General features: G+C 40.6%; 2 protein-coding genes across 7 annotated transcripts; both read right to left on the minus strand.

The window, feature by feature from the left end:
* Positions 1–2,720: 2,720 nt before the first annotated feature.
* On the minus strand, positions 2,721–9,708 carry LOC118941143 (uncharacterized). 6 transcript variants are annotated; one of them, XM_090208483.1, is made up of 2 exons: positions 9,330–9,708; positions 2,721–5,343 (listed from the first exon to the last, which is right to left on the minus strand). In XM_090208483.1, the coding sequence occupies exon 2, from the start codon at positions 5,261–5,263 to the stop codon at positions 4,208–4,210; it is 1,056 nt and encodes a 351-aa protein (XP_090064609.1). In that variant the 5' UTR covers positions 5,264–5,343; positions 9,330–9,708; the 3' UTR covers positions 2,721–4,207. The 6 variants fall into 6 exon arrangements, with proteins under 6 accessions (XP_090064609.1, XP_036808500.2, XP_036808501.2 ...); XM_036952605.2 differs by lacking the exon at positions 9,330–9,708 and adding an exon at positions 7,124–7,251; XM_036952606.2 differs by lacking the exon at positions 9,330–9,708 and adding an exon at positions 6,494–6,879.
* Positions 9,709–9,818: 110 nt separating this feature from the next.
* Positions 9,819–27,946, minus strand: LOC118941140 (uncharacterized). The gene is made up of 7 exons (XM_090206654.1): positions 27,806–27,946; positions 25,524–26,655; positions 21,339–21,567; positions 20,651–20,678; positions 18,405–19,516; positions 14,222–14,467; positions 9,819–12,400 (listed from the first exon to the last, which is right to left on the minus strand). Exons 2-7 carry the CDS (start codon positions 26,573–26,575, stop codon positions 11,306–11,308), a joined length of 3,762 nt encoding a protein of 1,253 aa, XP_090062780.1. The 5' UTR covers positions 26,576–26,655; positions 27,806–27,946; the 3' UTR covers positions 9,819–11,305.
* Between the last annotated feature and the right edge of the window lie 23 nt (positions 27,947–27,969).

The following is a 27,969-nucleotide window of genomic DNA, read 5'->3' on the forward strand; positions in this document are numbered from 1 at the left end:
TAATGTATTCATGTTTAATTCTCACCTGAGAGGCTTGTGACAATACTCCATGCAACTCCTCTGCCAAGAAGTCTTTCAGTCCCAGGAAACATTCCGTCGCATCCACAACAATGTCTATTTTCCAGGACTTCCTCTCCACCTTGGCAGTGCCATTAATCACCATAGCTATAAAGGCCACAAAGTCCACCTTCTGTACCTTTAACATATCTGGGTTCTGCCATTGAACGGTAACCCCTGCAGCCTTCAGTGAATGCCTATCCACCACCATGGACTACTCAGGAGCAGCATTTGAACCCTCAACCCTTTTAAATGCCCTAAGTGGGTGGGTCGCGAACAGGTGTCACTGGCGTGAAAAGCAAGCCCCCCACGCATCACGCCAATAGGGTTAACCCACTTGGTGGGAATTGCAAGGTGGCTCATTAGGGAGGATCACTACAGTATAGCTGAGAACTTTTACAGCTTCTGTATAAAATAATATGGCATAGTGAAAATATACAGTATATCAAGCACTACTTTTGTTATTTTCGCACAACTTGATTTGCTACCCCTTTATTTTCGCTACCTCTATATTTTGTTCTCATGTCTCCATAGACAGGAAAAACATTGATGTATGGAGATTAAGGGAGATAAGAGGTATGTGGTAACATGAGTGATGGAAGCAGCCTGAATAAGAAAAATATATACAAATTGTATGTGTGTGTGTGCGCATGTGCATGACCCTGTACGTGCCTCTGTGTGGGATTTGGAGAAAAACAGGGAGAGAGCTTGAGAGACAATCCCAGAGAGACTGTGTGTTGAACCCGCTGCCCCCTAATACCCCTACCTGCTCCCTGCATGCTTTGCCATGGTTACGAGACAGGGCTCCCAGTTAATGTGTTTTTCAGCAGGGGTGAGCTGGGTACTAATGTGTCTCAGTCTGTCTCCTCAGCAAATGGCACAATCAATATCAACTGTCCCAGGATGCACCACCACTAGCAGAGGGCCAGGAAAACCACCAAGCTCCCTGCAAGGCTGAATAATGTAAGGTGACTGAAATATTCTGCTTTTATAAAATGTTATGCTTTTTTGAAATGAAACAAAATACCTTGCTCTCTTTAAAGATTTTAGAATTAGTTTGTGAGTTAGAGAAAATAAGAGTAATTAGAGACTAATTTTAATTTATTCAATTCATTTGTGTACAATATAGTAGCACAATTTATGGCACAAGAGATTTATTTTTATGTAATTTATTTTTGTTTTCAGCAAATTATTTTGATACGTACCGTTAGGTCCAAAATTATTGGCACACTTGATAAAGATGAGCAAAAAAAGACTATAAAATAAAATTTAAAAATACTGAGCTATTGTATGCTAAAAAACATTGGAAAATTGTTATTTTATTGTTCAGAGAAATACATTTTGTTTAACAAGTAATATATATATTTTTAAAGATAGGGGTCAAAATTATTGTCATCCCTGTTTTCAATACCTCACCTTGCGAGGATAATGACACTGAGCCTTTTTCTAAAATGTTTTATGAGATTGGAGAACACATCGGGAGGGATCTTAGACCATTCCTCCATTCAGAATCTTTCCAGATCCTTGATATCCTTTGTCTGTGAATATGGACTGCCCTCTTCAATTCAAACCACAGGTTTTCAATGGGGTTCAAGTCAAGAGACTGAGATGGCCATTGCAAAGTATTGGTTTTGTGGTCAATTAATCATTTATTTGTAGATTATGTGTTCTTGGGGTTAGTGTCTTGCTGGAAGAGCCACTTGCAGCCAAGTTTCAGCCTCCTGGCAGAGGCAACCAGAGCTGCGTGCGAATACCCATACTAACATACGTATACTGCACACTTAATGAGTATATACTACATAGTTAATTTTAGTATACTGTACACGAACAGTATGCTTTCAGTTGAGCGTACTGTCTCTTCACTTGTCTACCGGAAGTTGATGCTGTTGCTATGCAACCTCTTGCTAGCTAGTTAGCATAACAAATGACTAGCTAAACATTTTACAACTTTGGGTGTGTTCTTAAATTCAATCTGGAGTGCCAGAGTGCGCTTGTAAATTCAGAGTGTAGTCAGATTGTCTGTTTGTAAATTCAGAGCTTTCATTCTCGGAGCGCACACTGGACACTCCAGCCTTTGGCTTTCTGATCTTCTGGCAGTCAAGCACCCAAGCTAACGTTGGCTAGCTTGCTAGCTACTTCCAGACACAAATGAGACCACTGACCATTTTACTCACCCTAGCAGAGCTGGTTAGGCAGTTTTCCAGAGCGTTGGTGACTGTAACTGTGACTGTAAATTACGCTCTTTTGCTGAAGTTTACTGACACCAGCCATATTCAATGGGGGTTGAGCGCTCATAAATTCATTACACTCAGAGGAGAGTGCTCTGAAATCAGAGTACTGTAGATAGCCAGAGCGAATTTACGAAAAGACCCAAATGTCCATTGAGAATGCACAACGACTATACCATTTAGCTAAACTAAGAATGACGGGAATAATCTTGTCAATAAACGCTGGGTAGAGTCGGGGAACTCGGCTGAGAGTCAGACTCTGCAGACGTCAGTATTACTTATGGATTGAGCTCGGTCCAATAAACGGTGTGAACATTCCACCACTGACTTTTTGATCCTGACCAGCCAGGAATAAATGTTTCTATCAAATCTTCCATTTATTCACCACATTCTGCTTTTAAGCTTTACAATAATACAAAATAAAGACAAAGCAAGTCATATTTGAGGTTTTATTGAGATTAAAAAAACATCAAAAACAAAGTTTGACATTTCACTTTATTACATGAAACTTTCTAAATATTTGCTCTCTCTAAAAAAACAGAAATTCACATTACCCTCAAATGAACGTTGGGGAGGTTTCACAGACCTGTTTCTGATCACAGAGATAAATACATAGGTAAAACTTACGGTATGTATCTCTATAGTTCTAACTGCATCTTGAAGAACATTGTATTAATCCAAGCAACAGACCAAGTTGAGAGACCAAGTTGAAAACATGAAACTAACAAGCTTTGGTCACAGGAACATGAATTCATACAAATGATAGATTCTGTTGTGTACCTCAATTACTATTTTTATATTACAGAATTTACGAAGTTGTAATGCAATATGAACTGTTGATATCATGGTCCAGCACATACTTAATTAAATAAACAAATACCAGACTAGATGAAGACATGTTTAACATACAATCTGAACATTTACACACAACATCACCCAGAGTCTGTGAAACCAAGCCATCCACTTCAGATGAAAGCCAAGTGATAAAAAACAAGTAAAAAGAGCTGACATAAAAAGTCTTAAAAAGAACTGTGAGGAGTGATGTTGAGTGAATTACAAGGATGATACTGGCAAACAAAACCATCACAATAGTGAATAACCATACATCTTCTAAGAGAAATCTTAAGGATGATGGATTGGAAGTTTACAGGTACCGTCTTGACTCCACAAGGTGAAGTATGCAATGAACCAAGTGAAAGAAAACAACTATGATTATGGTACAGTCCCAAATGGCACCATATTCCCCTTATAGTGCATTACTTTTGACCAGGGTCCATGGGGCTTTGGTCAAAAGTAGTGCACTTTATAGGTAAAAGGGTGCCATGATAGTGATACTAACAACATCTATATCGAAACAAAGATAGCTGGGACGGGGAAGTTGTTACATTCAAAGCTTTGGCAATTCAGGCAAATAAAATTAGAAGACATTAGCAATTCGAAAACTACAGAGCTTACGGAGAGATAAAAAACAAAAAACAAAATACTTAACTAATTCAATTGATTTAAACCATTTGAGCTTATTTGGACAAATCTGCACAGACCAATACAAGATTAACAAACCTCAATGAGAATATCATCAACTATAGGATGTGTATGGTATTAGAAACTGTATCAATGACAGTACCAGTGAAAAAATCTAAATGGGATAAGTCTGAACAGAATAATACAAGATTAACAACTGTCAATGAAATTGTCTTCACATCATTCAAGCTATAGATGACCAAGGAAGTACAAAAAGTACTTTTCTTTTCCACAAGGTTTCCACGAAGGCATCAAACCATAAAAAATAACAGCAAGAGCAAACAGACACATAGGTTAGTTGAGAAAGCAAGAAAGAGCTGGGTAAGAGATAATAAAATGTTAAAAAAACATCTTACAAGATGCTACTGATACTCGTTCAGTCTGCTCCGCCCAGGTTCCTTTTACTTTACAACCTTTTTGATTGAGCCAGGCTTTCTGCCCCCCCTCTTAGGAACAACCACTTCTTTTTTCTTAATAGCTGCCACTACCTTACCAGGTTTACTAGCCTTGCCATGACCATCGCGTGGTTTAATTTCCTCTTCTTTGTCATCTTCTACTAGAGAAAAGACTTCATCCTCATTTCTCTGTGTATCTTCATTTTCCTCCTCTGAATCATACGCTGTATAATCAGCGTTCACAGACTTTCTCTTGCCTTTTTGCCTCTGGGCTTGGAAGGCAGCTTCATCGAACACATTTGCTTTACCGTTGGAGCGGCGGTAAAGCCTTACTATTGGAGAAACAGTGCAACCCTGTTTGGCTGAGGGTGAACTGTTGGACCTATCCGTCTCTGCTGCTCTCTTGGCTTTGAAGGAGCCTAAGGGGCGGCCACTCTTTCGCGGGGAATCATCTTTAGCGGGGGGCTTTGAAACTTTAGAAGTTGGAGGTGGGTTCGTCTGTAAGTTGGCACCTCTATCTGTTGATGCCTTGAGTGGACGGCCTCTTCTCCGTGGCTCGGCAGAGGTGGGTGTGGCGGGGGGATCCCCGCGGGGATGGATGCGCGGCCTTCCGAGCGGCTTCCACACTCTAGGTTGGCTTTTCAGTATCTTTCTCTCCTCTTCCTCCTCGGGTGACAGGTACTTCCTCGGCCTACCCAATTTTTTTTTTTGCTGAACTTTTTTGGGCCGGCCACGCTCTGCTGAAACAGCATTAGGGTCAACCACTTTACGTGGCCTGCCCCGTGGCTGCTTGTCTAGTACCCTCAGTATCTTAGGTTTCTTGGAGCCTGATCCTTTGGGCCTACCCCTTCCCCTCTTAGGTGGTATGGGGCTGCCATTAGACAAGGCATCGGACTCCTCTTCACTACCAGTGGCATCCATTGCCCCTTCTTTCGAAGCCGTTGCCCCTTCATCCGACATTGTTGCCCCTTCATCCGACATTGTTGCCCCTTCATCCGACATTGTTGCCCCTTCATCCGACATTGTTGCCCCTTCATCCGACATTGTTGCCCCTTCTTTCATCTGTTTTCTTGCAACCTGGCTCCTTTCTTTCCTTCCAGCTCACTTCCTAGGAGGTCTTGTGAACTACTTAGGGCTTCCCACTGTAAAGGTCATATTGAGAAGGTTAAAATACAAAACAAAATGTTCTTTGTGCACGCACCCCTTCATAAAACTGGCATACATGGGTACGAGAAAGTGTAGCTAGCATGTCTAGGCTGGACAATAGAATGAGTCAAAATTCCCCCAAGGATGAAACATGGCAAAAGAACGTTAGCTAAGCTGGAACACTAGCATATGAATGGAATTGAACATTCGCAGGGTCTCTTCTGAATGGAGTGACGCTTATAATTCCATTTATGTATCCCTTTTTATTTTACCACTACAATCTGTTCTTAGGACGAAACTGAAAAATAACTTGTGTAGAAAGTAAACATCCGCACCTCGATGGTGCCAAGTGTGAGTATGTCTGCATAACACGGAAGTAGTTCCATGAGTAATGTGTTGTGGTGTACATTTTAACTACCAACGTGGGCATTGCCAACAACAGCGAAGCAGGAGGCGTGACTTAGAACAATGTGAGTAGAACGGTCGGAAGGCGAGTTGGTGCCACGGTGCTCAATAGAACTATTAGGAGCGGGAAAAATGCCCCAAAATAAGGCCTGTTTTTTTCGTGATTACTTCAAAACTACGGCAGACAGCTGGGACATATTTGTAATATTATGAAACTGGGCTCCATGGCGGATGCAATGAACTAGTTTTATCAGAAAAAGTATTGTTAAAAATGGAATGTGTCCAGCCTAACGTGTCTTGTAATATGCACATTGTAAACAGATTGTTTACTAATTGCAGTTTCTTCATTTTGTGATAGGTCACGTTGCAATTATGTATATGGAAAGGTGCACAATAAACAAAATATGATATGACAGTCTCCTCCATAAGTAAACTAAAGTTGATGCATTGACGCGACACTGAAATCTAGCTAGCTAGTATCCTGATTCAGTGACTGTTTTGGTTACTAGTAGCTAGTTAGCCAACTTTACCAGATGTTCGAAGTAACATCACATTCATCTTCTACGACCGGGGTGAACTAGCTACCGAAGTAAATTAACTTTAAAGTAAGCTAGCAAACTACGTAGCATACTACGTAGCTAGCTAATTATCTTTACAAAGCTAGCATTAGCTCGATCACTTACGACAGCCCCGGATCTCAAGCAGGCTAAACTAGTTTAATGAAAATAGCACACGCCTCACATTGGTACAATCCTTGCGTAGCTGGTGCTGTCTACACTTCTATCAGATATCGTTTGTCATGAAAGTCGCCAGATGTTTAATCGGCCTTTGTTGTAATTGTTTAGCTAGCTAGCGATTTGAATTTCAACCAGACGTTGTGGCGGGTGAAAGCTGATTTTCTATCGACTAAAGGGGAAGTGGAACAACGTTTTTAATTTCCGCTCCCTGAAATAAATAAGATGTTGTCTATGACCCCTGTTCTTTCACAAGACACTGATGACCCTTGTGGAGAGTTATTTCCTTGAGCAATTATTATAAAATAAAAAAAAGAAGCATAATAGCATCATATCTCTGATTGATTTCCTTTGAAAGCCTGGGAAAACGCTTGGGCTTCTTCTGGATGATCTGGACATGCTACAACACCAAAAGATGAATTACCGCCACCAACTGGACGACGTTGAAAAAAACAAGGTAAAAATAAAACATGATAGGGAAAACAAATCCACCCAAAATAAAACAATAAAAACCACATTGACAAAACCAAAACCCCCAAACACCCACTTCTTCTATCCTTCAAATCCCCATATCTCCCTTCTTCTGACTATCCTAGTTAAATAAAGGTTAAATAATGTATTCATGTTTAATTCTCACCTGAGAGGCTTGTGACAATACTCCATGCAACTCCTCTGCCAAGAAGTCTTTCAGTCCCAGGAAACATTCCGTCGCATCCACAACAATGTCTATTTTCCAGGACTTCCTCTCCACCTTGGCAGTGCCATTAATCACCATAGCTATAAAGGCCACAAAGTCCACCTTCTGTACCTTTAACATATCTGGGTTCTGCCATTGAACGGTAACCCCTGCAGCCTTCAGTGAATGCCTATCCACCACCATGGACTACTCAGGAGCAGCATTTGAACCCTCAACCCTTTTAAATGCCCTAAGTGGGTGGGTCGCGAACAGGTGTCACTGGCGTGAAAAGCAAGCCCCCCACGCATCACGCCAATAGGGTTAACCCACTTGGTGGGAATTGCAAGGTGGCTCATTAGGGAGGATCACTACAGTATAGCTGAGAACTTTTACAGCTTCTGTATAAAATAATATGGCATAGTGAAAATATACAGTATATCAAGCACTACTTTTGTTATTTTCGCACAACTTGATTTGCTACCCCTTTATTTTCGCTACCTCTATATTTTGTTCTCATGTCTCCATAGACAGGAAAAAGATTGATGTATGGAGATTAAGGGAGATAAGAGGTATGTGGTAACATGAGTGATGGAAGCAGCCTGAATAAGAAAAATATATACAAATTGTATGTGTGTGTGTGCGCATGTGCATGACCCTGTACGTGCCTCTGTGTGGGATTTGGAGAAAAACAGGGAGAGAGCTTGAGAGACAATCCCAGAGAGACTGTGTGTTGAACCCGCTGCCCCCTAATACCCCTACCTGCTCCCTGCATGCTTTGCCATGGTTACGAGACAGGGCTCCCAGTTAATGTGTTTTTCAGCAGGGGTGAGCTGGGTACTAATGTGTCTCAGTCTGTCTCCTCAGCAAATGGCACAATCAATATCAACTGTCCCAGGATGCACCACCACTAGCAGAGGGCCAGGAAAACCACCAAGCTCCCTGCAAGGCTGAATAATGTAAGGTGACTGAAATATTCTGCTTTTATAAAATGTTATGCTTTTTTGAAATGAAACAAAATACCTTGCTCTCTTTAAAGATTTTAGAATTAGTTTGTGAGTTAGAGAAAATAAGAGTAATTAGAGACTAATTTTAATTTATTCAATTCATTTGTGTACAATATAGTAGCACAATTTATGGCACAAGAGATTTATTTTTATGTAATTTATTTTTGTTTTCAGCAAATTATTTTGATACGTACCGTTAGGTCCAAAATTATTGGCACACTTGATAAAGATGAGCAAAAAAAGACTATAAAATAAAATTTAAAAATACTGAGCTATTGTATGCTAAAAAACATTGGAAAATTGTTATTTTATTGTTCAGAGAAATACATTTTGTTTAACAAGTAATATATATATTTTTAAAGATAGGGGTCAAAATTATTGTCATCCCTGTTTTCAATACCTCACCTTGCGAGGATAATGACACTGAGCCTTTTTCTAAAATGTTTTATGAGATTGGAGAACACATCGGGAGGGATCTTAGACCATTCCTCCATTCAGAATCTTTCCAGATCCTTGATATCCTTTGTCTGTGAATATGGACTGCCCTCTTCAATTCAAACCACAGGTTTTCAATGGGGTTCAAGTCAAGAGACTGAGATGGCCATTGCAAAGTATTGGTTTTGTGGTCAATTAATCATTTATTTGTAGATTATGTGTTCTTGGGGTTAGTGTCTTGCTGGAAGAGCCACTTGCAGCCAAGTTTCAGCCTCCTGGCAGAGGCAACCAGAGCTGCGTGCGAATACCCATACTAACATACGTATACTGCACACTTAATGAGTATATACTACATAGTTAATTTTAGTATACTGTACACGAACAGTATGCTTTCAGTTGAGCGTACTGTCTCTTCACTTGTCTACCGGAAGTTGATGCTGTTGCTATGCAACCTCTTGCTAGCTAGTTAGCATAACAAATGACTAGCTAAACATTTTACAACTTTGGGTGTGTTCTTAAATTCAATCTGGAGTGCCAGAGTGCGCTTGTAAATTCAGAGTGTAGTCAGATTGTCTGTTTGTAAATTCAGAGCTTTCATTCTCGGAGCGCACACTGGACACTCCAGCCTTTGGCTTTCTGATCTTCTGGCAGTCAAGCACCCAAGCTAACGTTGGCTAGCTTGCTAGCTACTTCCAGACACAAATGAGACCACTGACCATTTTACTCACCCTAGCAGAGCTGGTTAGGCAGTTTTCCAGAGCGTTGGTGACTGTAACTGTGACTGTAAATTACGCTCTTTTGCTGAAGTTTACTGACACCAGCCATATTCAATGGGGGTTGAGCGCTCATAAATTCATTACACTCAGAGGAGAGTGCTCTGAAATCAGAGTACTGTAGATAGCCAGAGCGAATTTACGAAAAGACCCAAATGTCCATTGAGAATGCACAACGACTATACCATTTAGCTAAACTAAGAATGACGGGAATAATCTTGTCAATAAACGCTGGGTAGAGTCGGGGAACTCGGCTGAGAGTCAGACTCTGCAGACGTCAGTATTACTTATGGATTGAGCTCGGTCCAATAAACGGTGTGAACATTCCACCACTGACTTTTTGATCCTGACCAGCCAGGAATAAATGTTTCTATCAAATCTTCCATTTATTCACCACATTCTGCTTTTAAGCTTTACAATAATACAAAATAAAGACAAAGCAAGTCATATTTGAGGTTTTATTGAGATTAAAAAAACATCAAAAACAAAGTTTGACATTTCACTTTATTACATGAAACTTTCTAAATATTTGCTCTCTCTAAAAAAACAGAAATTCACATTACCCTCAAATGAACGTTGGGGAGGTTTCACAGACCTGTTTCTGATCACAGAGATAAATACATAGGTAAAACTTACGGTATGTATCTCTATAGTTCTAACTGCATCTTGAAGAACATTGTATTAATCCAAGCAACAGACCAAGTTGAGAGACCAAGTTGAAAACATGAAACTAACAAGCTTTGGTCACAGGAACATGAATTCATACAAATGATAGATTCTGTTGTGTACCTCAATTACTATTTTTATATTACAGAATTTACGAAGTTGTAATGCAATATGAACTGTTGATATCATGGTCCAGCACATACTTAATTAAATAAACAAATACCAGACTAGATGAAGACATGTTTAACATACAATCTGAACATTTACACACAACATCACCCAGAGTCTGTGAAACCAAGCCATCCACTTCAGATGAAAGCCAAGTGATAAAAAACAAGTAAAAAGAGCTGACATAAAAAGTCTTAAAAAGAACTGTGAGGAGTGATGTTGAGTGAATTACAAGGATGATACTGGCAAACAAAACCATCACAATAGTGAATAACCATACATCTTCTAAGAGAAATCTTAAGGATGATGGATTGGAAGTTTACAGGTACCGTCTTGACTCCACAAGGTGAAGTATGCAATGAACCAAGTGAAAGAAAACAACTATGATTATGGTACAGTCCCAAATGGCACCATATTCCCCTTATAGTGCATTACTTTTGACCAGGGTCCATGGGGCTTTGGTCAAAAGTAGTGCACTTTATAGGTAAAAGGGTGCCATGATAGTGATACTAACAACATCTATATCGAAACAAAGATAGCTGGGACGGGGAAGTTGTTACATTCAAAGCTTTGGCAATTCAGGCAAATAAAATTAGAAGACATTAGCAATTCGAAAACTACAGAGCTTACGGAGAGATAAAAAACAAAAAACAAAATACTTAACTAATTCAATTGATTTAAACCATTTGAGCTTATTTGGACAAATCTGCACAGACCAATACAAGATTAACAAACCTCAATGAGAATATCATCAACTATAGGATGTGTATGGAATTAGAAACTGTATCAATGACAGTACCAGTGAAAAAATCTAAATGGGATAAGTCTGAACAGAATAATACAAGATTAACAACTGTCAATGAAATTGTCTTCACATCATTCAAGCTATAGATGACCAAGGAAGTACAAAAAGTACTTTTCTTTTCCACAAGGTTTCCACGAAGGCATCAAACCATAAAAAATAACAGCAAGAGCAAACAGACACATAGGTTAGTTGAGAAAGCAAGAAAGAGCTGGGTAAGAGATAATAAAATGTTAAAAAAACATCTTACAAGATGCTACTGATACTCGTTCAGTCTGCTCCGCCCAGGTTCCTTTTACTTTACAACCTTTTTGATTGAGCCAGGCTTTCTGCCCCCCCTCTTAGGAACAACCACTTCTTTTTTCTTAATAGCTGCCACTACCTTACCAGGTTTACTAGCCTTGCCATGACCATCGCGTGGTTTAATTTCCTCTTCTTTGTCATCTTCTACTAGAGAAAAGACTTCATCCTCATTTCTCTGTGTATCTTCATTTTCCTCCTCTGAATCATACGCTGTATAATCAGCGTTCACAGACTTTCTCTTGCCTTTTTGCCTCTGGGCTTGGAAGGCAGCTTCATCGAACACATTTGCTTTACCGTTGGAGCGGCGGTAAAGCCTTACTATTGGAGAAACAGTGCAACCCTGTTTGGCTGAGGGTGAACTGTTGGACCTATCCGTCTCTGCTGCTCTCTTGGCTTTGAAGGAGCCTAAGGGGCGGCCACTCTTTCGCGGGGAATCATCTTTAGCGGGGGGCTTTGAAACTTTAGAAGTTGGAGGTGGGTTCGTCTGTAAGTTGGCACCTCTATCTGTTGATGCCTTGAGTGGACGGCCTCTTCTCCGTGGCTCGGCAGAGGTGGGTGTGGCGGGGGGATCCCTGCGGGGGTGGATGCGCGGCCTTCCGAGCGGCTTCCACACTCTAGGTTGGCTTTTCAGTATCTTTCTCTCCTCTTCCTCCTCGGGTGACAGGTACTTCCTCGGCCTACCCAATTTTTTTTTTTGCTGAACTTTTTTGGGCCGGCCACGCTCTGCTGAAACAGCATTAGGGTCAACCACTTTACGTGGCCTGCCCCGTGGCTGCTTGTCTAGTACCCTCAGTATCTTAGGTTTCTTGGAGCCTGATCCTTTGGGCCTACCCCTTCCCCTCTTAGGTGGTATGGGGCTGCCATTAGACAAGGCATCGGACTCCTCTTCACTACCAGTGGCATCCATTGCCCCTTCTTTCGAAGCCGTTGCCCCTTCATCCGACATTGTTGCCCCTTCATCCGACATTGTTGCCCCTTCATCCGACATTGTTGCCCCTTCTTCCGACATTGTTGCCCCTTCTTTCGACATTGTTGCCCCTTCTTTCATCTGTTTTCTTGCAACCTGGCTCCTTTCTTTCCTTCCAGCTCACTTCCTAGGAGGTCTTGTGAACTACTTAGGGCTTCCCACTGTAAAGGTCATATTGAGAAGGTTACAATACAAAACAAAATGTTCTTTGTGCACGCACCCCTTCATAAAACTGGCATACATGGGTACGAGAAAGTGTAGCTAGCATGTCTAGGCTGGACAATAGAATGAGTCAAAATTCCCCCAAGGATGAAACATGGCAAAAGAACGTTAGCTAAGCTGGAACACTAGCATATGAATGGAATTGAACATTCGCAGGGTCTCTTCTGAATGGAGTGACGCTTATAATTCCATTTATGTATCCCTTTTTATTTTACCACTACAATCTGTTCTTAGGACGAAACTGAAAAATAACTTGTGTAGAAAGTAAACATCCGCACCTCGATGGTGCCAAGTGTGAGTATGTCTGCATAACACGGAAGTAGTTCCATGAGTAATGTGTTGTGGTGTACATTTTAACTACCAACGTGGGCATTGCCAACAACAGCGAAGCAGGAGGCGTGACTTAGAACAATGTGAGTAGAACGGTCGGAAGGCGAGTTGGTGCCACGGTGCTCAATAGAACTATTAGGAGCGGGAAAAATGCCCCAAAATAAGGCCTGTTTTTTTCGTGATTACTTCAAAACTACGGCAGACAGCTGGGACATATTTGTAATATTATGAAACTGGGCTCCATGGCGGATGCAATGAACTAGTTTTATCAGAAAAAGTATTGTTAAAAATGGAATGTGTCCAGCCTAACGTGTCTTGTAATATGCACATTGTAAACAGATTGTTTACTAATTGCAGTTTCTTCATTTTGTGATAGGTCACGTTGCAATTATGTATATGGAAAGGTGCACAATAAACAAAATATGATATGACAGTCTCCTCCATAAGTAAACTAAAGTTGATGCATTGACGCGACACTGAAATCTAGCTAGCTAGTATCCTGATTCAGTGACTGTTTTGGTTACTAGTAGCTAGTTAGCCAACTTTACCAGATGTTCGAAGTAACATCACATTCATCTTCTACGACCGGGGTGAACTAGCTACCGAAGTAAATTAACTTTAAAGTAAGCTAGCAAACTACGTAGCATACTACGTAGCTAGCTAATTATCTTTACAAAGCTAGCATTAGCTCGATCACTTACGACAGCCCCGGATCTCAAGCAGGCTAAACTAGTTTAATGAAAATAGCACACGCCTCACATTGGTACAATCCTTGCGTAGCTGGTGCTGTCTACACTTCTATCAGATATCGTTTGTCATGAAAGTCGCCAGATGTTTAATCGGCCTTTGTTGTAATTGTTTAGCTAGCTAGCGATTTGAATTTCAACCAGACGTTGTGGCGGGTGAAAGCTGATTTTCTATCGACTAAAGGGGAAGTGGAACAACGTTTTTAATTTCCGCTCCCTGAAATAAATAAGATGTTGTCTATGACCCCTGTTCTTTCACAAGACACTGATGACCATTGCGGAGAGTTATTTCCTTGAGCAATTATTATAAAATAAAAAAAAGAAGCATAATAGCATCATATCTCTGATTGATTTCCTTTGAAAGCCTGGGAAAACGCTTGGGCTTCTTCTGGATGATCTGGACATGCTACAACACCAAAAGATGAATTACCGCCACCAACTGGACGACGTTGAAAAAAACAAGGTAAAAATAAAACATGATAGGGAAAACAAATCCACCCAAAATAAAACAATAAAAACCACATTGACAAAACCAAAACCCCCAAACACCCACTTCTTCTATCCTTCAAATCCCCATATCTCCCTTCTTCTGACTATCCTAGTTAAATAAAGGTTAAATAATGTATTCATGTTTAATTCTCACCTGAGAGGCTTGTGACAATACTCCATGCAACTCCTCTGCCAAGAAGTCTTTCAGTCCCAGGAAACATTCCGTCGCATCCACAACAATGTCTATTTTCCAGGACTTCCTCTCCACCTTGGCAGTGCCATTAATCACCATAGCTATAAAGGCCACAAAGTCCACCTTCTGTACCTTTAACATATCTGGGTTCTGCCATTGAACGGTAACCCCTGCAGCCTTCAGTGAATGCCTATCCACCACCATGGACTACTCAGGAGCAGCATTTGAACCCTCAACCCTTTTAAATGCCCTAAGTGGGTGGGTCGCGAACAGGTGTCACTGGCGTGAAAAGCAAGCCCCCCACGCATCACGCCAATAGGGTTAACCCACTTGGTGGGAATTGCAAGGTGGCTCATTAGGGAGGATCACTACAGTATAGCTGAGAACTTTTACAGCTTCTGTATAAAATAATATGGCATAGTGAAAATATACAGTATATCAAGCACTACTTTTGTTATTTTCGCACAACTTGATTTGCTACCCCTTTATTTTCGCTACCTCTATATTTTGTTCTCATGTCTCCATAGACAGGAAAAACATTGATGTATGGAGATTAAGGGAGATAAGAGGTATGTGGTAACATGAGTGATGGAAGCAGCCTGAATAAGAAAAATATATACAAATTGTATGTGTGTGTGTGCGCATGTGCATGACCCTGTACGTGCCTCTGTGTGGGATTTGGAGAAAAACAGGGAGAGAGCTTGAGAGACAATCCCAGAGAGACTGTGTGTTGAACCCGCTGCCCCCTAATACCCCTACCTGCTCCCTGCATGCTTTGCCATGGTTACGAGACAGGGCTCCCAGTTAATGTGTTTTTCAGCAGGGGTGAGCTGGGTACTAATGTGTCTCAGTCTGTCTCCTCAGCAAATGGCACAATCAATATCAACTGTCCCAGGATGCACCACCACTAGCAGAGGGCCAGGAAAACCACCAAGCTCCCTGCAAGGCTGAATAATGTAAGGTGACTGAAATATTCTGCTTTTATAAAATGTTATGCTTTTTTGAAATGAAACAAAATACCTTGCTCTCTTTAAAGATTTTAGAATTAGTTTGTGAGTTAGAGAAAATAAGAGTAATTAGAGACTAATTTTAATTTATTCAATTCATTTGTGTACAATATAGTAGCACAATTTATGGCACAAGAGATTTATTTTTATGTAATTTATTTTTGTTTTCAGCAAATTATTTTGATACGTACCGTTAGGTCCAAAATTATTGGCACACTTGATAAAGATGAGCAAAAAAAGACTATAAAATAAAATTTAAAAATACTGAGCTATTGTATGCTAAAAAACATTGGAAAATTGTTATTTTATTGTTCAGAGAAATACATTTTGTTTAACAAGTAATATATATATTTTTAAAGATAGGGGTCAAAATTATTGTCATCCCTGTTTTCAATACCTCACCTTGCGAGGATAATGACACTGAGCCTTTTTCTAAAATGTTTTATGAGATTGGAGAACACATCGGGAGGGATCTTAGACCATTCCTCCATTCAGAATCTTTCCAGATCCTTGATATCCTTTGTCTGTGAATATGGACTGCCCTCTTCAATTCAAACCACAGGTTTTCAATGGGGTTCAAGTCAAGAGACTGAGATGGCCATTGCAAAGTATTGGTTTTGTGGTCAATTAATCATTTATTTGTAGATTATGTGTTCTTGGGGTTAGTGTCTTGCTGGAAGAGCCACTTGCAGCCAAGTTTCAGCCTCCTGGCAGAGGCAACCAGAGCTGCGTGCGAATACCCATACTAACATACGTATACTGCACACTTAATGAGTATATACTACATAGTTAATTTTAGTATACTGTACACGAACAGTATGCTTTCAGTTGAGCGTACTGTCTCTTCACTTGTCTACCGGAAGTTGATGCTGTTGCTATGCAACCTCTTGCTAGCTAGTTAGCATAACAAATGACTAGCTAAACATTTTACAACTTTGGGTGTGTTCTTAAATTCAATCTGGAGTGCCAGAGTGCGCTTGTAAATTCAGAGTGTAGTCAGATTGTCTGTTTGTAAATTCAGAGCTTTCATTCTCGGAGCGCACACTGGACACTCCAGCCTTTGGCTTTCTGATCTTCTGGCAGTCAAGCACCCAAGCTAACGTTGGCTAGCTTGCTAGCTACTTCCAGACACAAATGAGACCACTGACCATTTTACTCACCCTAGCAGAGCTGGTTAGGCAGTTTTCCAGAGCGTTGGTGACTGTAACTGTGACTGTAAATTACGCTCTTTTGCTGAAGTTTACTGACACCAGCCATATTCAATGGGGGTTGAGCGCTCATAAATTCATTACACTCAGAGGAGAGTGCTCTGAAATCAGAGTACTGTAGATAGCCAGAGCGAATTTACGAAAAGACCCAAATGTCCATTGAGAATGCACAACGACTATACCATTTAGCTAAACTAAGAATGACGGGAATAATCTTGTCAATAAACGCTGGGTAGAGTCGGGGAACTCGGCTGAGAGTCAGACTCTGCAGACGTCAGTATTACTTATGGATTGAGCTCGGTCCAATAAACGGTGTGAACATTCCACCACTGACTTTTTGATCCTGACCAGCCAGGAATAAATGTTTCTATCAAATCTTCCATTTATTCACCACATTCTGCTTTTAAGCTTTACAATAATACAAAATAAAGACAAAGCAAGTCATATTTGAGGTTTTATTGAGATTAAAAAAACATCAAAAACAAAGTTTGACATTTCACTTTATTACATGAAACTTTCTAAATATTTGCTCTCTAAAAAAACAGAAATTCACATTACCCTCAAATGAACGTTGGGGAGGTTTCACAGACCTGTTTCTGATCACAGAGATAAATACATAGGTAAAACTTACGGTATGTATCTCTATAGTTCTAACTGCATCTTGAAGAACATTGTATTAATCCAAGCAACAGACCAAGTTGAGAGACCAAGTTGAAAACATGAAACTAACAAGCTTTGGTCACAGGAACATGAATTCATACAAATTATAGATTCTGTTGTGTACCTCAATTACTATTTTTATATTACAGAATTTACGAAGTTGTAATGCAATATGAACTGTTGATATCATGGTCCAGCACATACTTAATTAAATAAACAAATACCAGACTAGATGAAGACATGTTTAACATACAATCTGAACATTTACACACAACATCACCCAGAGTCTGTGAAACCAAGCCATCCACTTCAGATGAAAGCCAAGTGATAAAAAACAAGTAAAAAGAGCTGACATAAAAAGTCTTAAAAAGAACTGTGAGGAGTGATGTTGAGTGAATTACAAGGATGATACTGGCAAACAAAACCATCACAATAGTGAATAACCATACATCTTCTAAGAGAAATCTTAAGGATGATGGATTGGAAGTTTACAGGTACCGTCTTGACTCCACAAGGTGAAGTATGCAATGAACCAAGTGAAAGAAAACAACTATGATTATGGTACAGTCCCAAATGGCACCATATTCCCCTTATAGTGCATTACTTTTGACCAGGGTCCATGGGGCTTTGGTCAAAAGTAGTGCACTTTATAGGTAAAAGGGTGCCATGATAGTGATACTAACAACATCTATATCGAAACAAAGATAGCTGGGACGGGGAAGTTGTTACATTCAAAGCTTTGGCAATTCAGGCAAATAAAATTAGAAGACATTAGCAATTCGAAAACTACAGAGCTTACGGAGAGATAAAAAACAAAAAACAAAATACTTAACTAATTCAATTGATTTAAACCATTTGAGCTTATTTGGACAAATCTGCACAGACCAATACAAGATTAACAAACCTCAATGAGAATATCATCAACTATAGGATGTGTATGGAATTAGAAACTGTATCAATGACAGTACCAGTGAAAAAATCTAAATGGGATAAGTCTGAACAGAATAATACAAGATTAACAACTGTCAATGAAATTGTCTTCACATCATTCAAGCTATAGATGACCAAGGAAGTACAAAAAGTACTTTTCTTTTCCACAAGGTTTCCACGAAGGCATCAAACCATAAAAAATAACAGCAAGAGCAAACAGACACATAGGTTAGTTGAGAAAGCAAGAAAGAGCTGGGTAAGAGATAATAAAATGTTAAAAAAACATCTTACAAGATGCTACTGATACTCGTTCAGTCTGCTCCGCCCAGGTTCCTTTTACTTTACAACCTTTTTGATTGAGCCAGGCTTTCTGCCCCCCCTCTTAGGAACAACCACTTCTTTTTTCTTAATAGCTGCCACTACCTTACCAGGTTTACTAGCCTTGCCATGACCATCGCGTGGTTTAATTTCCTCTTCTTTGTCATCTTCTACTAGAGAAAAGACTTCATCCTCATTTCTCTGTGTATCTTCATTTTCCTCCTCTGAATCATACGCTGTATAATCAGCGTTCACAGACTTTCTCTTGCCTTTTTGCCTCTGGGCTTGGAAGGCAGCTTCATCGAACACATTTGCTTTACCGTTGGAGCGGCGGTAAAGCCTTACTATTGGAGAAACAGTGCAACCCTGTTTGGCTGAGGGTGAACTGTTGGACCTATCCGTCTCTGCTGCTCTCTTGGCTTTGAAGGAGCCTAAGGGGCGGCCACTCTTTCGCGGGGAATCATCTTTAGCGGGGGGCTTTGAAACTTTAGAAGTTGGAGGTGGGTTCGTCTGTAAGTTGGCACCTCTATCTGTTGATGCCTTGAGTGGACGGCCTCTTCTCCGTGGCTCGGCAGAGGTGGGTGTGGCGGGGGGATCCCCGCGGGGATGGATGCGCGGCCTTCCGAGCGGCTTCCACACTCTAGGTTGGCTTTTCAGTATCTTTCTCTCCTCTTCCTCCTCGGGTGACAGGTACTTCCTCGGCCTACCCAAATTTTTTTTTTGCTGAACTTTTTTGGGCCGGCCACGCTCTGCTGAAACAGCATTAGGGTCAACCACTTTACGTGGCCTGCCCCGTGGCTGCTTGTCTAGTACCCTCAGTATCTTAGGTTTCTTGGAGCCTGATCCTTTGGGCCTACCCCTTCCCCTCTTAGGTGGTATGGGGCTGCCATTAGACAAGGCATCGGACTCCTCTTCACTACCAGTGGCATCCATTGCCCCTTCTTTCGAAGCCGTTGCCCCTTCATCCGACATTGTTGCCCCTTCATCCGACATTGTTGCCCCTTCATCCGACATTGTTGCCCCTTCTTCCGACATTGTTGCCCCTTCTTTCGACATTGTTGCCCCTTCTTTCGACATTGTTGCCCCTTCTTTCATCTGTTTTCTTGCAACCTGGCTCCTTTCTTTCCTTCCAGCTCACTTCCTAGGAGGTCTTGTGAACTACTTAGGGCTTCCCACTGTAAAGGTCATATTGAGAAGGTTACAATACAAAACAAAATGTTCTTTGTGCACGCACCCCTTCATAAAACTGGCATACATGGGTACGAGAAAGTGTAGCTAGCATGTCTAGGCTGGACAATAGAATGAGTCAAAATTCCCCCAAGGATGAAACATGGCAAAAGAACGTTAGCTAAGCTGGAACACTAGCATATGAATGGAATTGAACATTCGCAGGGTCTCTTCTGAATGGAGTGACGCTTATAATTCCATTTATGTATCCCTTTTTATTTTACCACTACAATCTGTTCTTAGGACGAAACTGAAAAATAACTTGTGTAGAAAGTAAACATCCGCACCTCGATGGTGCCAAGTGTGAGTATGTCTGCATAACACGGAAGTAGTTCCATGAGTAATGTGTTGTGGTGTACATTTTAACTACCAACGTGGGCATTGCCAACAACAGCGAAGCAGGAGGCGTGACTTAGAACAATGTGAGTAGAACGGTCGGAAGGCGAGTTGGTGCCACGGTGCTCAATAGAACTATTAGGAGCGGGAAAAATGCCCCAAAATAAGGCCTGTTTTTTTCGTGATTACTTCAAAACTACGGCAGACAGCTGGGACATATTTGTAATATTATGAAACTGGGCTCCATGGCGGATGCAATGAACTAGTTTTATCAGAAAAAGTATTGTTAAAAATGGAATGTGTCCAGCCTAACGTGTCTTGTAATATGCACATTGTAAACAGATTGTTTACTAATTGCAGTTTCTTCATTTTGTGATAGGTCACGTTGCAATTATGTATATGGAAAGGTGCACAATAAACAAAATATGATATGACAGTCTCCTCCATAAGTAAACTAAAGTTGATGCATTGACGCGACACTGAAATCTAGCTAGCTAGTATCCTGATTCAGTGACTGTTTTGGTTACTAGTAGCTAGTTAGCCAACTTTACCAGATGTTCGAAGTAACATCACATTCATCTTCTACGACCGGGGTGAACTAGCTACCGAAGTAAATTAACTTTAAAGTAAGCTAGCAAACTACGTAGCATACTACGTAGCTAGCTAATTATCTTTACAAAGCTAGCATTAGCTCGATCACTTACGACAGCCCCGGATCTCAAGCAGGCTAAACTAGTTTAATGAAAATAGCACACGCCTCACATTGGTACAATCCTTGCGTAGCTGGTGCTGTCTACACTTCTATCAGATATCGTTTGTCATGAAAGTCGCCAGATGTTTAATCGGCCTTTGTTGTAATTGTTTAGCTAGCTAGCGATTTGAATTTCAACCAGACGTTGTGGCGGGTGAAAGCTGATTTTCTATCGACTAAAGGGGAAGTGGAACAACGTTTTTAATTTCCGCTCCCTGAAATAAATAAGATGTTGTCTATGACCCCTGTTCTTTCACAAGACACTGATGACCATTGTGGAGAGTTATTTCCTTGAGCAATTATTATAAAATAAAAAAAAGAAGCATAATAGCATCATATCTCTGATTGATTTCCTTTGAAAGCCTGGGAAAACGCTTGGGCTTCTTCTGGATGATCTGGACATGCTACAACACCAAAAGATGAATTACCGCCACCAACTGGACGACGTTGAAAAAAACAAGGTAAAAATAAAACATGATAGGGAAAACAAATCCACCCAAAATAAAACAATAAAAACCACATTGACAAAACCAAAACCCCCAAACACCCACTTCTTCTATCCTTCAAATCCCCATATCTCCCTTCTTCTGACTATCCTAGTTAAATAAAGGTTAAATAATGTATTCATGTTTAATTCTCACCTGAGAGGCTTGTGACAATACTCCATGCAACTCCTCTGCCAAGAAGTCTTTCAGTCCCAGGAAACATTCCGTCGCATCCACAACAATGTCTATTTTCCAGGACTTCCTCTCCACCTTGGCAGTGCCATTAATCACCATAGCTATAAAGGCCACAAAGTCCACCTTCTGTACCTTTAACATATCTGGGTTCTGCCATTGAACGGTAACCCCTGCAGCCTTCAGTGAATGCCTATCCACCACCATGGACTACTCAGGAGCAGCATTTGAACCCTCAACCCTTTTAAATGCCCTAAGTGGGTGGGTCGCGAACAGGTGTCACTGGCGTGAAAAGCAAGCCCCCCACGCATCACGCCAATAGGGTTAACCCACTTGGTGGGAATTGCAAGGTGGCTCATTAGGGAGGATCACTACAGTATAGCTGAGAACTTTTACAGCTTCTGTATAAAATAATATGGCATAGTGAAAATATACAGTATATCAAGCACTACTTTTGTTATTTTCGCACAACTTGATTTGCTACCCCTTTATTTTCGCTACCTCTATATTTTGTTCTCATGTCTCCATAGACAGGAAAAACATTGATGTATGGAGATTAAGGGAGATAAGAGGTATGTGGTAACATGAGTGATGGAAGCAGCCTGAATAAGAAAAATATATACAAATTGTATGTGTGTGTGTGCGCATGTGCATGACCCTGTACGTGCCTCTGTGTGGGATTTGGAGAAAAACAGGGAGAGAGCTTGAGAGACAATCCCAGAGAGACTGTGTGTTGAACCCGCTGCCCCCTAATACCCCTACCTGCTCCCTGCATGCTTTGCCATGGTTACGAGACAGGGCTCCCAGTTAATGTGTTTTTCAGCAGGGGTGAGCTGGGTACTAATGTGTCTCAGTCTGTCTCCTCAGCAAATGGCACAATCAATATCAACTGTCCCAGGATGCACCACCACTAGCAGAGGGCCAGGAAAACCACCAAGCTCCCTGCAAGGCTGAATAATGTAAGGTGACTGAAATATTCTGCTTTTATAAAATGTTATGCTTTTTTGAAATGAAACAAAATACCTTGCTCTCTTTAAAGATTTTAGAATTAGTTTGTGAGTTAGAGAAAATAAGAGTAATTAGAGACTAATTTTAATTTATTCAATTCATTTGTGTACAATATAGTAGCACAATTTATGGCACAAGAGATTTATTTTTATGTAATTTATTTTTGTTTTCAGCAAATTATTTTGATACGTACCGTTAGGTCCAAAATTATTGGCACACTTGATAAAGATGAGCAAAAAAAGACTATAAAATAAAATTTAAAAATACTGAGCTATTGTATGCTAAAAAACATTGGAAAATTGTTATTTTATTGTTCAGAGAAATACATTTTGTTTAACAAGTAATATATATATTTTTAAAGATAGGGGTCAAAATTATTGTCATCCCTGTTTTCAATACCTCACCTTGCGAGGATAATGACACTGAGCCTTTTTCTAAAATGTTTTATGAGATTGGAGAACACATCGGGAGGGATCTTAGACCATTCCTCCATTCAGAATCTTTCCAGATCCTTGATATCCTTTGTCTGTGAATATGGACTGCCCTCTTCAATTCAAACCACAGGTTTTCAATGGGGTTCAAGTCAAGAGACTGAGATGGCCATTGCAAAGTATTGGTTTTGTGGTCAATTAATCATTTATTTGTAGATTATGTGTTCTTGGGGTTAGTGTCTTGCTGGAAGAGCCACTTGCAGCCAAGTTTCAGCCTCCTGGCAGAGGCAACCAGAGCTGCGTGCGAATACCCATACTAACATACGTATACTGCACACTTAATGAGTATATACTACATAGTTAATTTTAGTATACTGTACACGAACAGTATGCTTTCAGTTGAGCGTACTGTCTCTTCACTTGTCTACCGGAAGTTGATGCTGTTGCTATGCAACCTCTTGCTAGCTAGTTAGCATAACAAATGACTAGCTAAACATTTTACAACTTTGGGTGTGTTCTTAAATTCAATCTGGAGTGCCAGAGTGCGCTTGTAAATTCAGAGTGTAGTCAGATTGTCTGTTTGTAAATTCAGAGCTTTCATTCTCGGAGCGCACACTGGACACTCCAGCCTTTGGCTTTCTGATCTTCTGGCAGTCAAGCACCCAAGCTAACGTTGGCTAGCTTGCTAGCTACTTCCAGACACAAATGAGACCACTGACCATTTTACTCACCCTAGCAGAGCTGGTTAGGCAGTTTTCCAGAGCGTTGGTGACTGTAACTGTGACTGTAAATTACGCTCTTTTGCTGAAGTTTACTGACACCAGCCATATTCAATGGGGGTTGAGCGCTCATAAATTCATTACACTCAGAGGAGAGTGCTCTGAAATCAGAGTACTGTAGATAGCCAGAACGAATTTACGAAAAGACCCAAATGTCCATTGAGAATGCACAACGACTATACCATTTAGCTAAACTAAGAATGACGGGAATAATCTTGTCAATAAACGCTAGGTAGAGTCGGGGAACTCGGCTGAGAGTCAGACTGCAGACGTCAGTATTACTTATGGATTGAGCTCGGTCCAATAAACGGTGTGAACATTCCACCACTGACTTTTTGATCCTGACCAGCCAGGAATAAATGTTTCTATCAAATCTTCCATTTATTCACCACATTCTGCTTTTAAGCTTTACAATAATACAAAATAAAGACAAAGCAAGTCATATTTGAGGTTTTATTGAGATTAAAAAAAACATCAAAAACAAAGTTTGACATTTCACTTTATTACATGAAACTTTCTAAATATTTGCTCTCTCTAAAAAAACAGAAATTCACATTACCCTCAAATGAACGTTGGGGAGGTTTCACAGACCTGTTTCTGATCACAGAGATAAATACATAGGTAAAACTTACGGTATGTATCTCTATAGTTCTAACTGCATCTTGAAGAACATTGTATTAATCCAAGCAACAGACCAAGTTGAGAGACCAAGTTGAAAACATGAAACTAACAAGCTTTGGTCACAGGAACATGAATTCATACAAATGATAGATTCTGTTGTGTACCTCAATTACTATTTTTATATTACAGAATTTACGAAGTTGTAATGCAATATGAACTGTTGATATCATGGTCCAGCACATACTTAATTAAATAAACAAATACCAGACTAGATGAAGACATGTTTAACATACAATCTGAACATTTACACACAACATCACCCAGAGTCTGTGAAACCAAGCCATCCACTTCAGATGAAAGCCAAGTGATAAAAAACAAGTAAAAAGAGCTGACATAAAAAGTCTTAAAAAGAACTGTGAGGAGTGATGTTGAGTGAATTACAAGGATGATACTGGCAAACAAAACCATCACAATAGTGAATAACCATACATCTTCTAAGAGAAATCTTAAGGATGATGGATTGGAAGTTTACAGGTACCGTCTTGACTCCACAAGGTGAAGTATGCAATGAACCAAGTGAAAGAAAACAACTATGATTATGGTACAGTCCCAAATGGCACCATATTCCCCTTATAGTGCATTACTTTTGACCAGGGTCCATGGGGCTTTGGTCAAAAGTAGTGCACTTTATAGGTAAAAGGGTGCCATGATAGTGATACTAACAACATCTATATCGAAACAAAGATAGCTGGGACGGGGAAGTTGTTACATTCAAAGCTTTGGCAATTCAGGCAAATAAAATTAGAAGACATTAGCAATTCGAAAACTACAGAGCTTACGGAGAGATAAAAAACAAAAAACAAAATACTTAACTAATTCAATTGATTTAAACCATTTGAGCTTATTTGGACAAATCTGCACAGACCAATACAAGATTAACAAACCTCAATGAGAATATCATCAACTATAGGATGTGTATGGTATTAGAAACTGTATCAATGACAGTACCAGTGAAAAAATCTAAATGGGATAAGTCTGAACAGAATAATACAAGATTAACAACTGTCAATGAAATTGTCTTCACATCATTCAAGCTATAGATGACCAAGGAAGTACAAAAAGTACTTTTCTTTTCCACAAGGTTTCCACGAAGGCATCAAACCATAAAAAATAACAGCAAGAGCAAACAGACACATAGGTTAGTTGAGAAAGCAAGAAAGAGCTGGGTAAGAGATAATAAAATGTTAAAAAAACATCTTACAAGATGCTACTGATACTCGTTCAGTCTGCTCCACCCAGGTTCCTTTTACTTTACAACCTTTTTGATTGAGCCAGGCTTTCTGCCCCCCCTCTTAGGAACAACCACTTCTTTTTTCTTAATAGCTGCCACTACCTTACCAGGTTTACTAGCCTTGCCATGACCATCGCGTGGTTTAATTTCCTCTTCTTTGTCATCTTCTACTAGAGAAAAGACTTCATCCTCATTTCTCTGTGTATCTTCATTTTCCTCCTCTGAATCATACGCTGTATAATCAGCGTTCACAGACTTTCTCTTGCCTTTTTGCCTCTGGGCTTGGAAGGCAGCTTCATCGAACACATTTGCTTTACCGTTGGAGCGGCGGTAAAGCCTTACTATTGGAGAAACAGTGCAACCCTGTTTGGCTGAGGGTGAACTGTTGGACCTATCCGTCTCTGCTGCTCTCTTGGCTTTGAAGGAGCCTAAGGGGCGGCCACTCTTTCGCGGGGAATCATCTTTAGCGGGGGGCTTTGAAACTTTAGAAGTTGGAGGTGGGTTCGTCTGTAAGTTGGCACCTCTATCTGTTGATGCCTTGAGTGGACGGCCTCTTCTCCGTGGCTCGGCAGAGGTGGGTGTGGCGGGGGGATCCCCGCGGGGATGGATGCGCGGCCTTCCGAGCGGCTTCCACACTCTAGGTTGGCTTTTCAGTATCTTTCTCTCCTCTTCCTCCTCGGGTGACAGGTACTTCCTCGGCCTACCCAATTTTTTTTTTTGCTGAACTTTTTTGGGCCGGCCACGCTCTGCTGAAACAGCATTAGGGTCAACCACTTTACGTGGCCTGCCCCGTGGCTGCTTGTCTAGTACCCTCAGTATCTTAGGTTTCTTGGAGCCTGATCCTTTGGGCCTACCCCTTCCCCTCTTAGGTGGTATGGGGCTGCCATTAGACAAGGCATCGGACTCCTCTTCACTACCAGTGGCATCCATTGCCCCTTCTTTCGAAGCCGTTGCCCCTTCATCCGACATTGTTGCCCCTTCATCCGACATTGTTGCCCCTTCATCCGACATTGTTGCCCCTTCTTCCGACATTGTTGCCCCTTCTTTCGACATTGTTGCCCCTTCTTTCATCTGTTTTCTTGCAACCTGGCTCCTTTCTTTCCTTCCAGCTCACTTCCTAGGAGGTCTTGTGAACTACTTAGGGCTTCCCACTGTAAAGGTCATATTGAGAAGGTTACAATACAAAACAAAATGTTCTTTGTGCACGCACCCCTTCATAAAACTGGCATACATGGGTACGAGAAAGTGTAGCTAGCATGTCTAGGCTGGACAATAGAATGAGTCAAAATTCCCCCAAGGATGAAACATGGCAAAAGAACGTTAGCTAAGCTGGAACACTAGCATATGAATGGAATTGAACATTCGCAGGGTCTCTTCTGAATGGAGTGACGCTTATAATTCCATTTATGTATCCCTTTTTATTTTACCACTACAATCTGTTCTTAGGACGAAACTGAAAAATAACTTGTGTAGAAAGTAAACATCCGCACCTCGATGGTGCCAAGTGTGAGTATGTCTGCATAACACGGAAGTAGTTCCATGAGTAATGTGTTGTGGTGTACATTTTAACTACCAACGTGGGCATTGCCAACAACAGCGAAGCAGGAGGCGTGACTTAGAACAATGTGAGTAGAACGGTCGGAAGGCGAGTTGGTGCCACGGTGCTCAATAGAACTATTAGGAGCGGGAAAAATGCCCCAAAATAAGGCCTGTTTTTTTCGTGATTACTTCAAAACTACGGCAGACAGCTGGGACATATTTGTAATATTATGAAACTGGGCTCCATGGCGGATGCAATGAACTAGTTTTATCAGAAAAAGTATTGTTAAAAATGGAATGTGTCCAGCCTAACGTGTCTTGTAATATGCACATTGTAAACAGATTGTTTACTAATTGCAGTTTCTTCATTTTGTGATAGGTCACGTTGCAATTATGTATATGGAAAGGTGCACAATAAACAAAATATGATATGACAGTCTCCTCCATAAGTAAACTAAAGTTGATGCATTGACGCGACACTGAAATCTAGCTAGCTAGTATCCTGATTCAGTGACTGTTTTGGTTACTAGTAGCTAGTTAGCCAACTTTACCAGATGTTCGAAGTAACATCACATTCATCTTCTACGACCGGGGTGAACTAGCTACCGAAGTAAATTAACTTTAAAGTAAGCTAGCAAACTACGTAGCATACTACGTAGCTAGCTAATTATCTTTACAAAGCTAGCATTAGCTCGATCACTTACGACAGCCCCGGATCTCAAGCAGGCTAAACTAGTTTCATGAAAATAGCACACGCCTCACATTGGTACAATCCTTGCGTAGCTGGTGCTGTCTACACTTCTATCAGATATCGTTTGTCATGAAAGTCGCCAGATGTTTAATCGGCCTTTGTTGTAATTGTTTAGCTAGCTAGCGATTTGAATTTCAACCAGACGTTGTGGCGGGTGAAAGCTGATTTTCTATCG

This window comes from Oncorhynchus mykiss, chromosome 18, assembly GCF_057628025.1.
Source record: "Oncorhynchus mykiss isolate SJ-2025 chromosome 18, ASM5762802v1, whole genome shotgun sequence".
NCBI lineage: Eukaryota > Metazoa > Chordata > Actinopteri > Salmoniformes > Salmonidae > Oncorhynchus > Oncorhynchus mykiss.

What these genes read in the sequence shown, in the direction of transcription:
- LOC118941143 (XM_090208483.1), bottom strand. Translation starts at nt 5,263, where the DNA reads ATGAAAGAAGGGGCAACAATGTCGGATGAAGGGGCAACAATGTCGGAT.
- LOC118941140 (XM_090206654.1), bottom strand. Translation starts at nt 26,575, where the DNA reads ATGAAAGAAGGGGCAACAATGTCGAAAGAAGGGGCAACAATGTCGGAA. An exon ending in TATTGTCACAAGCCTCTCAG is followed by an intron (nt 20,679 to 21,338) that starts GTGAGAATTAAA and finishes TCATTAAACTAG; the next exon opens with TTTAGCCTGCTTGAGATCCG. An exon ending in CAATCAAAAAGGTTGTAAAG is followed by an intron (nt 14,468 to 18,404) that starts TAAAAGGAACCT and finishes GCTCCTGAGTAG; the next exon opens with TCCATGGTGGTGGATAGGCA.